The 16,924-nt window shown below is 39.1% G+C and overlaps 1 protein-coding gene across 1 annotated transcript; it reads right to left on the bottom strand.

Annotated features, from left to right (window-relative positions):
• Positions 1-11,311: 11,311 nt before the first annotated feature.
• Positions 11,312-16,589, bottom strand: LOC140230219 (uncharacterized). The gene is made up of 3 exons (XM_072310399.1): positions 16,539-16,589; positions 13,610-13,871; positions 11,312-11,559 (listed from the first exon to the last, which is right to left on the bottom strand). Exons 1-3 carry the CDS (start codon positions 16,587-16,589, stop codon positions 11,312-11,314), a joined length of 561 nt encoding a protein of 186 aa, XP_072166500.1.
• Between the last annotated feature and the right edge of the window lie 335 nt (positions 16,590-16,924).

Below are 16,924 nucleotides of genomic sequence, written 5' to 3'. Positions count from 1 at the left end.
CTGTGTACCAGTCGCGTGGGTGCTGACAACTCAGTGAAGGAATTCCTCTAAAGGAATGGCAGAAATCCCACAGAATGTCATTATCGTAGCTGCATACGGGACTGCGAGGTACCTGCGTGGGAGTTGCCTGCGAGGTGCTGCCGCTATACGGACCTCCTACTGTCGTTGTGCGTGGACCTCTCCGGGCATCCCCGCGACTCCCCCGGAAGAAGTTAGGATCATGCTCAAAACTTGGCTGCGGTTAAATGGGACTTGCGTGGGCACCTCCGGGCAACTTCAGGCGAGATACGCGCTAGGTACTGTCAGGTGCGGACCAACTGCGGAGAGCTCCGGGTAGCAAAGTTGTTTCCCCGCAAGTCAAGCCGCAAAACTTCCCCAGATACAGTATGACAATGCCTTGAGCATGCTCAAAACTTGTTCCGAGTGAGTCGGGGGGGGGGGAGGGGTTCGCTCGCAGAGGTACACGCATAACACCAGTAGGAGACCCTTACCGGCAGCACATCGCAGGCAACTTCAACATAGGTACATCTCAGTACCGGTACGTCGCTCGTAACAGAAAACGGATCGGTTTCAAGGCTCCAACGCAGGTCACACGGAATACACGCAAGTAGAATGTAAGTAGCACGAGTCTAGTAGGTAAGACACAAGTGCGAAACTCGCAAACATTCTTGTACGCACGCGGAAAATTCTCCTCCGTGCTGGAAAACCCTCCTCGCAACAAGCCCGTGTAGCTTGCCCGGAACGGTGTGACACGGCCTTAATATAAAGGGTTTATCATACAGCAATTTCGTGCGGGGGATTTTTCAGTGGCTGCCATATACATGTGGCCGCTATAGACAGGACGGTGGCCGCTAAAACAGGTTTGATTGTAGTTGCATTTTATGGGTAGAACATATACATAGTACAAGGATGGGAATGGAAATGGAGGGTCCCACTAAAAAGCAAAGCTTGTACGGTATGGGACCCTCAGAAAATACATAAGAGAACGAAAAAAGGACTCTTTTGATAATGAAACTACAAACAGATATATGACACAAAATCAAAGAAACCAATGTCTTACCTACAGAAGAACAATTGACAACTCAAAGACGTTATTTATAATACAGTCGTGTATAAATTTATATATATATATATATATATATATATATATATATATATATATATATATATGTTATATATATATATATATATATATACATATATATATATATATATATATATATATATATGTGCGTGTGTGTGTTATTTGCATGTTAACTTCAATATAGAAAGAAATAGATGGATGTTTTACATGCAAGGGCATTATTTATGTATTTATAGAAATGCATTACCATGGGCTTGTACTGCAACTCTTAGGATAGTTCAGGGTATTCGGCTTTGGATACGGAGCAGATAAGAAGCTGACAATCGAGACAATAAACATAACATTCTTAATCGTAGCTTTTGCCGTCAGCAGGCGTAATATTGATGATATGAAAGACGAAATGAAACATTTCCTATCCTGAATACAACACAGGCATATGGGGAGTAAGCAATTATGAAGATCAAAATCCGTGTTGATTCGTAAAGTTTATTTCATATTTACCAATAACAACATAAATAATGGATAAGTGAATCTATCTCATGGTGTGAAGGCAATGCAATCAATAAAATTCAGCAAGCATAGATAATGGCACTCAAGAATGATAAAAAATTTTGAGACTTCAAAATTTTATTTCAATTCAATACATTATTTTTAGCAATCAACATGTATATAAAGTATAAAGTGACAGTGTCATAATGGTGAATGCACTGGGGCACAACAAACAAGGAAACATGTGGATAATTTGACCTTCAATGAATGATTATTATGCAGAAATATAAACGGAATCAATATTCTGAAAAACAGACAAGGACAGGGACAAGGACACAGACAGAGGCAGACAGAGCTGAAGAAAGAAACTTACAAAATGGACGTTGACGTTGACTGGGACGTGAACACGCAAGGCCTTGCATAACGATTAATATCAAGTGGTCAATGGGAGATATTGCTTAGTAAAATTGTAGGAAAAGAATAAGAGAACTGGAGAACGAAACGAAGCCACGTTAATCAGGCAGGACAGTAATATACTGACAAAGAAGAGTGACCATAAAAAGTAGATAAAGTATACTCATTAATAGCATCATACATGTCGTTCTAATCAAATGTACCTTGACTTTGAGTGAATAAGCATGGCACGTCTACATACACAGCAAGTTTTATTGAGAGTGTTGGCAGCTCATTCAACATTTTCGTTCCAGGTAATGTGACATTGTTATAGTATGATCAGGCTCTGAATCAGCATACGCATTATACGCAAAATAAAATGTCGAACCAAATATACATGTCTCTTCTTAATTGTGGAATTTGCCCTCATCCTTTTTTCTTTTTCTTTTTTTTTTTCTTTTTTTTTTTTGGGGGGGGGGGGGTTCTCACAGTGCCGTGTAAAGATTCAAGTTATTTCCTGACAGGATGGCAATATCCCCTTACTTTCACTTTGTCAGAGCGTCACGTTCTGAATGCTTTTTTTCGCTCGTTCGATTACTTGCAGCCAAACATGAGCCTATACGCTCAATACTCAATAAGCTTCCTTTAAAACGTTGACAACCAATGTTGAAAAGATATGGATCCTCAATTCTATTATTGTGTTTTGCTTTCCGAAAAAGGGGCGATTGCAGAAGGGGTATAGGCAGTTAAGTAGTTTTTCATCCGTAACACTGTCATATATAACTATGACGCAATTATAACATCACAAAAAAAAAAATCATGTGTTGATGACTTTCTGTACCTAATTCAAATCTTCTGAGAATTCTTAATCATGTTTCAACTCTTTCTTTATACATTTTTCTACTTTCTTTGGATCAATTACGGGCCATTCATTATGGTATCGTATATATTCACATTTAAACATCATGCTGAGATGCGATTATACAGGTTGTCCCAAATTTCCAGTTAGTCTACTTTACATAGGAGATGAATATTAACTATAGGGACTCTCTCTGCACATCAGAACAGAATAAGAATTACTCTTTGCATGATTCAAGTGCAAATCACTTCGGCAGTTGTATCTGCATTTTTACTGATTTACATGAATATTTGGAGGGGGTTTTTTCCAGAAATGAAACAGGGATATAATATGCATATTCGCTGATGATCATTGGTGCAAAATTGTACCAATAATAATATTTCATGAAGAAAGGTAATGATGGCTACATACTGTTTTTTTAAGGTTTTGTATTCATTTAAAGGCAAGAGTCATAAAGTTGGGACCATTATTCTTTGTCATGTGCTTCGAGCGTGATGGAGAGGAATCTGTGTGTATAGGTTAAAGGGATCGTACAGTTTTGGTTGAGACCTAATTTCAGGTTTCTAACATTTGTCGGTGAGATAATGAGTAACCTCTTATGAAATATGAAAGAGCATGTGATTTTAAGACGGATTCAATGTTTATTTGATGCTTTATGCAAATCGGTTTTCAAATGGCAGAGATATCCAAAAAAAAGTGATAATAATAAAAGGCTACTGGCCACATTTTTTATCAGGATCTCTTTGTTTCACCTTGTTTTGGGACATCTCAGCCATTTCAAAACCGATTTTCATCAAGTAAACTTTTGATACCCATTAGAATTGCATGCTCTTTGACATCTCATAGAGTGATTTCTGAATATATCGCAAAACGTTAACAGCTAAATCATCACCTCAACCAGAACTGCACAGTCACTTTAATTTTGCATACTACAATGTTTATTAATGGCGTGGAATCTTCGCTGAAGTTATACTGCGTGACTGATGGGCTTTATCAACTGCTCTGTCCCAGAGTTGTGTTGAACGCTGCTAATTTAATTGATCGCGACAAAACAAACCATCTCTTAATTAAAATACATGATAATGATATTGACGACGATGATGATGATGATGATAATAATAATAATAATGATAATAATAATAATGCTAATAGTAAACTATAACAGCAAGGTGTGCATTACTTTGTTTTAGTGCAGTTATACAAACATAAAATTCTTCTGCACTGCATAAGGAAACTCATGTGTTTTTTTTTTACGTCATGAAACTCAAAATGATTACAAATTTAAACAATTTTCAGTTATCAAAATGTTATACATTTTTGCCACGAAGCACTGTGCCATAGAGACAGGAAACGGAAGTCCTGTCAGCATCGACCCCCGTACCACAATGCGGAGATGCGTCTGTTCCATTCATCGACATGGAGATCTGCATGTGTGATCAGTGCACTATGCATGTCAGCGCTGGTGAAATAAGAACAGACACGTCTAATCCTACTTACAGAATGGGCATAACCACCTAGCTAATAGGGGTACCTTCAGAGGGGATAGGAGAGAGAGAGGGAGAGAGAGAACAGAGCATACATATTTTGCTCACCTTATCACACTACAAAGAAAAAAAAATTGCACAAATGTGACTTCAGTCAAATTTGCGTTATGCTCATCCACTGACTTAACTCGTCTACTGACAAACTGACTGACTATTGGGAGAGAATTCCAGAGCTTTATATAGACAACCTGTATAATATGCATGCCTTGTCACCTAGCATAGGCGTTATTCTCCAAAAAGAGCAAACTTTCAAAAGTAGGCCCTTGATCATAATTTCAGCACCGCAGATTCCGAGAATGAGCTTGGATCGCACCAAGTTATTTTGTGTACAATCAAGACACGCTTGACACGTTAAACACGCTTCTTTCTCGTATATACTTGTAAAGGCCGTGTTACACCTTTCCGAGCAAGCTACGCGGGCTTGTTGCAAGGAGGAATTTTCCAGCACGCAGGAGAATTTCCCCGTGCGGACAAGAATGTTTGCGAGTTTCGCACGTGTGCTAAATACTAAAGGCCGTGTCACACCTTTCCGGGCAAGTTACGCGGGCTTTTGGCGAGGAAGCTGTTTCCAGCACGTAGAAGATTTTCAGCGGGCGAACAAGGATGTTTGCAATTTCATTCATACCGTGTCATACCGTATCTGGGGATTTTGCGGCTCGACTTGCGGGAAACAAATCTACTCCCCGGAGCTCTCCGCAGTTGGTCCGCACCTGACAGTATCTAACGCGTATCTCGCCTGTAGTTGCCCGGAGGCGCTCACGCAAGTCCGATTTAACCGCAGCCAAGTTTTGAGCATGACCAAAACCGGAAAACACTTTTTTCCGGGTGAGTCGCGGGAATGCCCGGAGAGGTCTACGCAGAACGCCAGTAGGAGGCCCTTAGCGACAACACTTCACAGGCAACCCCCACGCAGGTACTTCGCAGTCCCCGTATGCAGCCAAGATAATGACATTCCGTGGGACTTTGCCATTCCATCAGAGGAATTCTTTCACTGAGTTGTCAGCCCCCACGCGACTGGTACAAAGGTCACACTGTAAACCCGCAAGTAGAATAAAGTAGAACGCGTCCAGCAAGTAAGACACATGCACTGACTCGCCCGAATCCTTGTTCGCCCTCAAAAATTGCCGGTATGCTAAAAAATCCCTACACGCAACAAGCCTGCGTAGCTTGCCCGTAAAGGTGTGACAGGGCCTAAACATGGTTGCGGGTAAAAAGATTTTCGTGCACACCTCCGGGTGACTACGGGTGAGATACGTGCTAGGTACTCTCATGTGCGGCTCATTCCGGGGACCTCCGGGTAGTAAAAAATGTTCTTTGCAAGTCGCACGCAAGGCTTGCCCGGAAAGGTGCGACACGGCCTTTAAGGTACCCATAAGTCGCTCGTAACAGAAAACGGATGATTTCAAAGCTCTCACGCAGGTCACACGGAATGCATGCAAGTAGAAGCTAAAGGCGGTGTCACACCTGTCCGGGCAAGCTACGCGGGCTTGTGGCGAGGAGGTAGTTTAAAGCACGTAGAAGATTTTCCGCGGGCGGATAAGAATGTTTGCAATTTTCGCACTTGTTTCTTACTTATTAGACGCGTGCTACTTAGCTTCTACTTGCGTGCGTTCCGTGTGACTCGCGTGAGAGCTTTGAAACCGATCCATTTTCTGTTACGAGCGACTTACGGGGATTGCGAAGTACCTGCTTTGGAGTTGCCTGTGAGGTGCTACCGGTAAGGGTTTCCTACTTGTGTTCTGCGCGTTCCTCTACGGGCAACTCCCGTGACTCTTCCAGAACAAGTTTTGAGCATGCTCAAGGCCTTGTCATACCGTATCTGGGGAAGTTTTGCGGCTTGACTTGCGGGGAAACAAATTTGCTACCCGGAGCTCTCCGCAGTTGGCCCGAACTTGACAGTACCTAGCACTTATCTCGTCCTTAGTTGCCCGAAGGTGCGCACGCTAGTCCAATTTTCCCGCAGCAAAGTTTTGAGCATGACCAAAACTATTTCCGGATGAGTCGCGAGGATTGCCCGAAGAATTCCACGCAGAACACCCGCAGGAGGGCCGTAGCCGCCGCAATTCACAGGCATTTGACCCACTTGAAGTAGGTAAGTTGCCCGCTGATCTATGCCTATGTGAAGGGAGTGCGTGCCATTTGTGGGCTCATTCTCTTCTTTGTCCTCTGTCCTCTGTGGCGTCGAGGACTACCTGGTCCCTTTCGGACAGGACTTCATCCGCCGAATGGACTTCAGCAGCAATTTGATGCATTTGCTGTTAATCTTCCGGGCTTTGTGGCTGTCCATCCACTGGACGTTCTCTGCCCTTGTGCACTTTCCGTCTACGGGGCATCTTCACTTTTTGAAAGCTAGTTGACAAATTATTGTTTGCCCATCCACTCGAACCAGCCTATTGTTCAGGCTAGCACTCACCTCGCAGGCGACTAGTACGCAGATAACACGCAGTTGTGGCGCAGGTACTTCGCAGAGCCCGTATGTCGCCCGTAACTGACATAAACGAAGCTATCACGAAGCTATCACGTGACACCCACGCGCCTAACACGCAGTTCAACGGAATACACGCAAGAAGGACTTAGGTATCACGCGTTTATCATGTAATACCCACGCCAAACTCGCCCTAAACCTTGTCCGGCCGCAGAAATTATTCTGCGTGCTGAAAAATCCCCATACGCAATAAGCCCGCTTAGCTGGTGTGACAGGGCCTTTTTTGGCAGCGGGTAAATAGAGCCAGCGTGCGCACCTCCGGGTAACTACTTTTGAGATACATGCTAGGTACTGTCATGTGCGGGTCATCTGCGGGGACCTCCGGATAGCAAAAATGTTATTCGGAAGTCGCACGCAAGGCTGGTGTGACACGGCCTTTAGTAGCAAGCAGGTAAGAAACAAGTGCGAAACTTGCAAACATTCTTGTTCGCCCGCGGAAAATCTTCCGCGTGCTGGAAACTACCTCCTCGCCACAAGCCCGCGTAACTTGCCCGGAAAGGTGTGACCCGGCCTTAAACATGGTTGCGGGTAAAAAGATTTGCGTGCGCACCTCCGGGCGACTACGGGTGATATGAGATACGTGCTGGGTACTCTCATGTGCTGGTCATCTGCGGGGACCTCCGGGAAGTTAAAAATGTTCTTCACAAGTAGCACGCAAGGCTTGCCCGGAAAGGTGTGACACGGCCTTAACGAGTAAAGTTCTTTCAAAGAGAAGTAATATGATTATTATTATTTTTATGATCATTATTCTGATTATCATTCTGATTATTATGATTATTGTTATTGTATGTGTTTATTTATTTAGTAACTCTTATTTGTGTTTTAACTTGTCTGTTATCTCTCCTTTTTTCATTTTTTTCTTTCTTCTTTTCCCTTAGCGCTTAGAAACACTGTATTAAGCGCATTTCAAATGCAATGTATTATTATTATTATCATTATTATTATTGTTATTGTTAATATTATTATTATTATTATTATTATTATTATTATTATTATTATTATTATTATTATTATCATTATCATCATCATCATCATCATCATATTTCAAAGATTAAGGTCCAAGTTTTGCACAGTTGTTTTGTATACGTTGCAACTTTATAGTTGTGCCTCAGGTAAGCCACACAATATACCGTTGCAGTAATAAATTTTGCAGTATCAAAATATTATATGAACAATATTTGCATTACTACTTTTTAAATCTAAGATACTGTAAGTGTATAATTACTGATTGAAAGTAAAATAATATATTGAGTTATACAAACGGAGGAAGTTTGATATTCCATTTTAAGCTCGACATAGTGCCTTTCCAACGATGAAATAACTTACGATTAAGTTTTTACAAGGATCTATCTACCTGTCTTTATTCATTCATCGCGTTCATTCATTCATTTATTTCCACAGGGTAAATAAAAATACATACAAACATTACAATGAGCGCAACTTACATCATGCAAGATGCAATAAATATATAACATGTGGGGGAATCTACAAAAGGCCATAATGGTCTTTCAAAGGCTGATCCCTGACAATTAAAAATGATACAATTGTTAATAACAATCACATGATAAAACATTACAAAATACATTGGACTATATATACAGATGACAAAAAAATTACAATAAACAAGTGATTAGGCAAGCAATATATCTAAGTCATTCATGCGTGTGTCAAACGAGATTACTGAATCAAAAGAAATTGTTTATACTTTCTTTTAAAAGACGAACAACAAATATAAACTATGTTTTTGTTTTTGCATTTTATCATTCAGCTTCAACATTTTATGATGGAGCATCCAGGAACGCACATACGTGGAAACAGGCTTTAGAAAAGAAAAGTCTGTTCCTGTGGAGTGATAGCTGGATTGAAAGACATGTAAAGCGTTGGATCACTAGCGTAAAAGTGACACCAGGAAATTCTACTTTCATTTGCTTTATCAAATTGCTTGCATAGAAGTGAAAAGTACAGGGGGTGTTTCATCAACGTTTGTCAGCGCTGACAACTTGAATCACCATAGTAACAGTCAGTGACCAGAGCATGTCAGCCAATCAAAACCAAGCATTTTGCTGAAATTGTCAGTGCTGACAGTTGTCAGCGCTGACAAACGTTGATGAAACACCCCCTGGACTTATACTTGTACTAGTACATGCAACCCTTTGAAGTACACCACGAGTACTGGAATCTATTCTTAAATAGCACAATCATTATCTACCGATCTGTTGTTGTCTATCAGATAGATACGACAGGATCTAAAAGAAGACTGTACCGTCAGTACAATAATGATGTTCGCAATGTTGTCAGCAGTATGTCATGATCGATCGTATCGAAGGCACCGATCAATTTGGAAGAGGACCAGGAGTCCGTTTCATGAAATCATCATATAAAATGCTTTACATAAATCATAGAATGGCCAAAGTCCCTCATATAACATGTAGCTATGGGAGATTTTCAAAAAGAAGTTAATCCATTTCATGAAGTCTCTCGTATGTGTGTCTAATGAGCGAAAAGTCATTCATAAGACTGTCATGAAAAGGACCCCTGGAGTGTGACTTTCCGATTATCCATATCATTAATAGTGTACCATCAATTTTTAATCTCAACAGTCACGTCTGTGTGCTATGTATTTCGCTTCCCACATTCACCTTTTGTTAAATATTTGCCTTTTACATAATACTTTAACATTTGACAAAGTTGAGCATACTCATATATTCTCATTTAAATCATTCCATAATAATGACGTTTGTTCCTGCGTAGCGTATAAAACGATTTCAATGCTTGAGTCGTATATGTACTAGGTTTATGTAACAATATTTTCTGCCTTGTATTATAAATATGAAGAGATGAGTTCCACTTAAACATATCTCAACTATACTAGGAACATTACTGATATGAAAATTATACATGAATATTAAAGTATTAAGTATAACCAATTCCTGAAATGGAAGAATTGTATTTTCTTTGAATAATGGGAGTGTTGGAGCATCACGCACGGAGCGCGTTATAACTCGAATAGCTCTTTTCTGAAGCTTTACAAGTTCAGATGAATGAGATGAGGAGGAATTACCCTATACAATATTACAGTATGACAATTGCGGTAATATTAGAATTGTAAAATGATTAAAGTTGTAAATTATTAATGTACATGAATGATAAAAATAAAGTTACTTTCGGCAGTGTAAAGGTAACCTATCAGGGCATCGTGAGCTAACATTCATTATATGTGGAATGTTGGAAATGCACATTTAACAAGTTTGAAAGTGTAAGTCACAAGAAGTTTGTAAGTTTGTGACGTCATCAGTATTAGGTAACCATGGTGATAAGTTCATGGTTACGTTTAACCCTATAAAGCCCAAGGGGGGCACATTGTGCTCCCCTACCAGATTTTCATTCGTCACTCCTTCGCCCTTAATCCAATTTTAATCAAATTTAGTGACCTTTCCTAAAATCTTATTCCATACATTTTGATATATAATTTAGCTATATTTGATATTGCTGGTTGCCATGGCAACCATAAACTGACAATCATGTCAGTCAGATTTTGCGTATTTTTCTGTTCCAATTCCAATTAACAGTATTATAATGTATGAAATGGGCGTTTCTGGGCTGAAATTTGCTGAAGAAGCTAAATGTGAAGTTGTTATGACTCTGAAGTGTTTTTCCTATTATTTCCTTTGTTTTTCTGTGACAACGGCATAACACAATAAATGTAATAGAGATACTTGAAAATAAGAGTATTTTCCATTTTTGTATTTTGTGTCATTTTGGTTCCTTCACCCAAGTTATACATCTAATATCATTTGTTTATCACATTATCAATCTGCAGACTTAAAATTCCAATAATCGAATTATGGGAATATGAAATATGATAACTATGCATGTACCTATCCCAAACAATATATCATAATCTCATAATGTATTTCCTTATTTGGTTATGAATAGCGCCCCCATGTGATGACCTTGAGGAATTTCAACCATAACAAATAATGAGCTTTGACTTGCCCATCATTTGTGGCAAATGTGAAAAATATTGGTCTACGATAAGACATACATATTGGGGATAGAGAAACTATAAAGGAAAATCATGGGGTTTTTTTAAAGCATAATATTATTTCCTATGTATCTCTTTATTTTGGTAAATAGCGCCCTCTATGGGTGACCTTCAAAAAGTTCAAATATTCGGTCATGTAGAGTGTGAGTTGCTCTACCCATGCGTCAAATATTGATACGATGAAACATGAAACAATAACAAAGTTATATGGGGGGCACAATGTGCCATCACACCCCCCCCCCCCCCCCCTTTGGGCTTTGGAAGGGTCAAAGACCCAAAATGAAATGCGGAGGCGACAATGGGATAATCACGCATTTGTGAAAGCAAAATCAATATTCGTTGTCACAGAAAATGTTCCCCGTTCTCGAGCAGATGCGGCAGTGACCAAAGAAACCTGTGAAAGTCGTTACTTTTACAAAATGTGACAACAGCATGTTTCTCGCCGGGCTGCTACCTCCAAGCTGCTCTGGAGTTTCTCACGTTGATCCTGCGGAAGCTCAGGTGGTGCTGAATTACACTTTCCGGCAAACACTATAGCTGATGATATGTCACACGCCGTTGGTTGACTTCTCTCCAAATCACTCAGTTTGAGAGCAAGGACATTGTCTTGAAGTTCATTTGACTTAAAGTCGTATAGGACAATGTTCACCTTTCTCTTACCTGGCCAAGAAGAAGAAGAAGAAAACATTATAATGTCAGGAACATAGATAGGTGATTGGATAAATATCTTATATATTTATCCTGTTAACTTTCAAATACTCTTGTTATATTGCTGTCTGCACCTTTGCCGACTGGTACCTTTACTTTGCTGCCTTTTTTCTCTTTTTCTCTCTTTCTTTTTTTCGCAAACTTATTTTTCTTGTTTGTGTTATTTGTATACCATAATTGGAAATGATTTATGTTTGTATGCCAATAGATGAAATCAATAAAACATATAAAGAAAAAAAAAAAACATAGATAGGTGATTGAGTGCCTATCACAGAGTATGTAATGAGTATACATAACGTATAAGCATGGACTTACCTAACAAACGAATAGCAAACATTTTGGCAAATTGATTGTGATTCATAATATAAGTTTCGCAATTTTTCGCACATTGTTTCAGAGTAAACATGGACAGTAACGGTAGACGAATGTATGGCCTACCATCAACGAAACCAAACAACGTTACATGCGGGATGCGTGTCTCCAAGTGTCCACTTCAGTAATTATTATTATTTTTGTCACACAAAATATTTCATGTTTTGAGGTTTGCTGCTCCCTATCATTGGTGTTTATTCAAACAGACAGTTTAGTCTGAAAAATCACCTCAGCTAAACAAGACCGAGACAAGGAAAACAGACCTTTTGTCAACGACGACGCACGATGGCACAATCGTCATTGTCCAAACATCTGAATGTACTCGTCAATACGCACATTATCAGTGGCGGCGGTGACGATGGATCAAAGAAAGACATTCTTTCATAGTTCCATGGTATACACAGTAAGTATATTGCATGTCGATTATGCGGAAATCTGTAGCTCACCCTGTGTCCTACCTGTTCTGAAACGACGTATGAAGACGAAATTCGACGATTTAATATTTGTGTACGTTACACTCATACCACCCTGACCATGGTGTTTTTGTATCAGGAGTACGATAAGCCTTACAAGAGTAGCATTTCACAAACTAAGATGTCGAACATGTCGAAGAACAAGACGTGCGTCTGCTTCTTGAGTAAATTGTGCTCACTTTCGAATTTCCAGTACGGGTATAAAGATTATTCTTTCCTGATGGGATGGTAATAACCATTTATTTTGATATTGTCATGACATCAAGTTTTCCATGCATTTCCTCGCGCATTTCATTTTGACAGTCAAATTTGAGCCGACAATGCTTGGAACATTTTGCTTTGATCTTATTAGACTTCTTTAAGTCGCGTATTCTTCGTTTATGTGACTGGCCGCATTCAGCAATAGTCTGAATTGTTTCTCTCGGAACATAATATGCTCGTTTGTACGTATGTGCCTGTATGTAGCGTCCGCGTTAGCTGGCATTTTACCCTAGTGAATATAACATCTTGGTATGAACAGGTGGACCTATCCACGGCAAAATAGATAATCTTCATCACGAACCCCAAGTCTATGCAAAGCTGAGTGAAAGACACACATTATACTTGGCCTCAAAGTATTAAATGCAAGACTTCTTATAAACTGAATGCACTTATTTGAAACATTGTTGCCTTTTCCCGAATTTTTGATGATCGATGAGATTTGAATTTGAATGATCGTTCCTAAAATGCATGCCCCATCTTAAATATGAATGACGCAAATGAACAATAAGATGCTCCAATGGTGAATTTGAATGACCGGATTAAGAATTTGATTCAGTGCTGCGAGCGTGGAATGCGCGAAATTGTATGCTCGGAATAGGAACTTTAAGATGACGCAATGATGAATTCACTGGGAAAATGTATATTTCTTGAAGTAGAGTTTCCAAATTACCTTCGACTTTTTTCCTCATGAACGTGATATTTTTTTTTCTTCATTTTTTAAAATTCCTGTCTGAAAAGACGAATAACAATAATTGACCGTATAGGATGGCACACCTGGGTCCGATATGGACAGAATTGCTGTTTTCATCACAAATAGGTATTACAGAAATAAAGGATAATATATTGTGCTGCCAAGTATCATACCATCAAACTCATATTAAAACATTAATTAGTACCAAGGGCACCACGAGCTCTCCTAAGTAATCGATCATAGAGAGCATCTGTGACGTCAGTGATTGACAACCGTCTGTTGTTGATGGAATGGCAGAGAATGAACACGTCCACATCATTGAACTTGACCTGGTCCATGTCGGCGACGTTGTAAGGGATCTCTTTGAAGTCAACACTCCTTACAACGTGTGTCATGCTTCGAAGTAATTCTATGAGGCCTTCCACATGTTCTGAGTTGCCAAGAGTGCCAACGGTGACTGCCACTTTCTTTGCAAGACAAAAGGAATCGAAATGGAGGGAAATGAAAACTGCATTGTTCCACAAGGCTGTACACAATGACTGCTAAGTGATACATCCGATTGCCTGAATTTCTAAGGTCTCGTGACATTAGATCATCTCTCGTTTGGGAGAACTGCTATTCCAGGTCTTGTTTTATGGGGTAAACCAAACCATACCGAGTGCTGTTCGTTATTCCGAAGGGTCGCTATTTCGAAGGTTCGTTATTCCGAAGGGTCGTTAATCAGAAACACCCAAATTACCTATACCTAAAGGTTCGTTTATCCGGAAATGAAAAAGGGTTCGTTATTCCGAACATTTTTGGCGTTTTACCGAAGGTTCGTTATTCCGGAGATTCGTTAATCCGAAAATGAATTATACTTGTGTTAAGCATAAACAAATAAATATTTCGTTAGAGTTTCTTGAGTGGTTCACAATCTACAAGCTTGCTTTTTAGTGGACCTCTCAGTTCTCCTTTATTTCCCAGGTTGTTATCGGAATGATAAATTAATGATAAATGATAAATTAATCAATGAGAGAAACAATGCATACTTTGCAAGAGTAAAAGAAAAGTATATTTTGCAATGCATGGAAAGGAGTGTTCTATACTGAAAAGACGTGGATCTCTCGATAGGCAATAGGCAAATAATATAATCTATCCAATATATTTCCAAATCCAGGCTATGCAACGATAGAGCATGATGGAAGATATCAATGATATGGCATAGACACTATTCATCGAGTCGTGTGTACCAAGAAAATATGGTAACAAAAACAACAATACATACACACAAACACAGTTGATTTCATTTCATTTCATTTCATTTCATTTTATTTCATTCTCCTTTTTCCAACAGAACACAACACAGTATGAATTAGGTTATTATCACAATCGTATACACACAACCTGGAAATGATATCAAATGATACAATAATATAGTTACATATATATGCATATATACGCAAAATAATACAAGTCTATGTTTCAGTTGGGAAATAAAGGAGAACTGAGAGGTCCACTAAAAAGCAAGCTTGTAGATTGTGAACCACTCAAGAAACTCTAACGAAATACTTATTTGTTTATGCTTAACACAAGTATAATTCAAACAAGACGGAACAAAACATGAGACACACAATAACATGACACGACTCGACAGAAAGGTGGAAAATGGAAGGAAGGAAGGAAGGAAGGAAGAAAGAGAATGCCTACATGCTGATCAAAGAAACGAAAGAGGGAATTGAAGAGGGAATTGAAAAAATGCTTTAAACAGCCGGTGGTTGCATACAGCCGTGTAAAGAATATGATGGCTATTTCATGAATTAATGAGTTCAGAGATTAACTGATTGATGGTTGTCAGAGAGGGTTTAACAGAAAGGATTTCAACTTACGCTTAAAGGAATACAAAGAAGGAGAAGAAGTTGATCCCCCCCCCCGCCCCCAAAAAAGGAAAATGCCCACATACAATAGTTTAGGTAAAATCATTGTCCACGAGTGTCCACGTCTTTTCAGTATACAGCAAGAACAGTTAAAGAACACAGAGACATTATAACACAACGAAGAACACGGTAAAAGGAGAAAACACAGAGAAGAAAGGGAGAGCGGTTAGTGAACACGTTGCTCCAAACAGGTGACTATACGTGTACGAGGGCTATTACATAAGCGATTTGATTATCACGATTATCTAATGTTATTTCTAGAAAACTGTTTAGTTTATATTCAAATGTATACTGGATTTATGAAGATTTACCTTATTGTTATTTAAGCCATTCCAAAAGCTGGGTCCAATATAATCGTGCATTATCATGACATGATTAGAATGCACACACTGTTTGTAGTTTTTGGATAAACAGAACACAATATATGTTTATTTCTGTAACACCGGAAAGTGACACATCAGTATTTTGTTTTGCTGTTGTTTTTGTTGTACTTGTTTTTAACTCGTGTATTGTATTTCTCTCGGTCTCTTTCTCATTCCTATTGTATTTTTGTTATAGTGTAATTTTGTTACATTATTCCTTTTTCTTGTTATTATATGGTTGATAATGTGTACGTTTGTTTTGATTGTAATGTTGTGTATTATATTGTTGTATCTTCTTATTATGCAGGGTCCCTTGGTAGAGCAGTCTTTTAACTAAAAGGGCTACCCTGTTGAAATAAAACGGAAATCAAATAAATATAAACAACTTTGTTTTAGATATGCATACTTATAGTTCTCATGAGAGGGAGATAGAATTCATTAGATCGTCGAGTGGGATGGCTGTGTAAGTGACTATTTTGATGAGATAAGTCGTGATGAATAACACAACATCAACTTAATGTACAAACACATTACATAGCGTTAAACTAGACGAGCTATTACTTCTCTTATCCCTCAGTTTTGGGTATGTTACTACAAATAGCACTGATAAATGGGTCTAGGGCAATTACCCCCGTACCCTCACACTTATTATCATATACATGATTGAAAAGCACACGCTGTTCGCATTTCTGCGAAGAGTAGCCTGTATGTATAATGCAGTCGTGAAACAAATAGCCTCGCAATACGTAAATGTGCCTTTCTATACTTGTTTATACAAGAGGACAATTCCACCCTCTTATGCTTAAAGGATCTATCCTCAAAATGAAGTCAGTGTGACTATATTATTCGAACTACTTACCCCTGTTTCCTTCTGAAGTAGCGGAGTATTTGGATGGAAACGACCAGCCATTTTGTCTGATTGAAAATAGTTTACCGGATGTTTCACTGATGGACTGATTTCTACCAGTGTCCGCTCAGTTCGAAAGGGCACACGTTCATAGCAGTCTATCCCTAGCTTACATTGCAACCGTGTTAGGTTACTTATCTATATACGAAATATGCTGTTTCCACATAACTTTGTCATGTGTAAACATAGGCTATTGCTGAAATTGTAAGTTTCGACATGCATAGATCTGCTGGAAACCAGCATATCAGCTCGACAATTCTCGCTATCGCCAATGACGTAAAAAGTACCCGGATGTTGATTTAAGCGTCATTTACGGTGCATTATGGGATAGTCCGGTA

Source organism: Diadema setosum, chromosome 6 (genome assembly GCF_964275005.1).
Source record: "Diadema setosum chromosome 6, eeDiaSeto1, whole genome shotgun sequence".
In the NCBI taxonomy this organism is placed as follows: domain Eukaryota; kingdom Metazoa; phylum Echinodermata; class Echinoidea; order Diadematoida; family Diadematidae; genus Diadema; species Diadema setosum.
The sequence above is the reverse complement of the archived record's forward strand: the minus strand, read 5'-3'. Positions and strand labels throughout refer to the sequence as shown.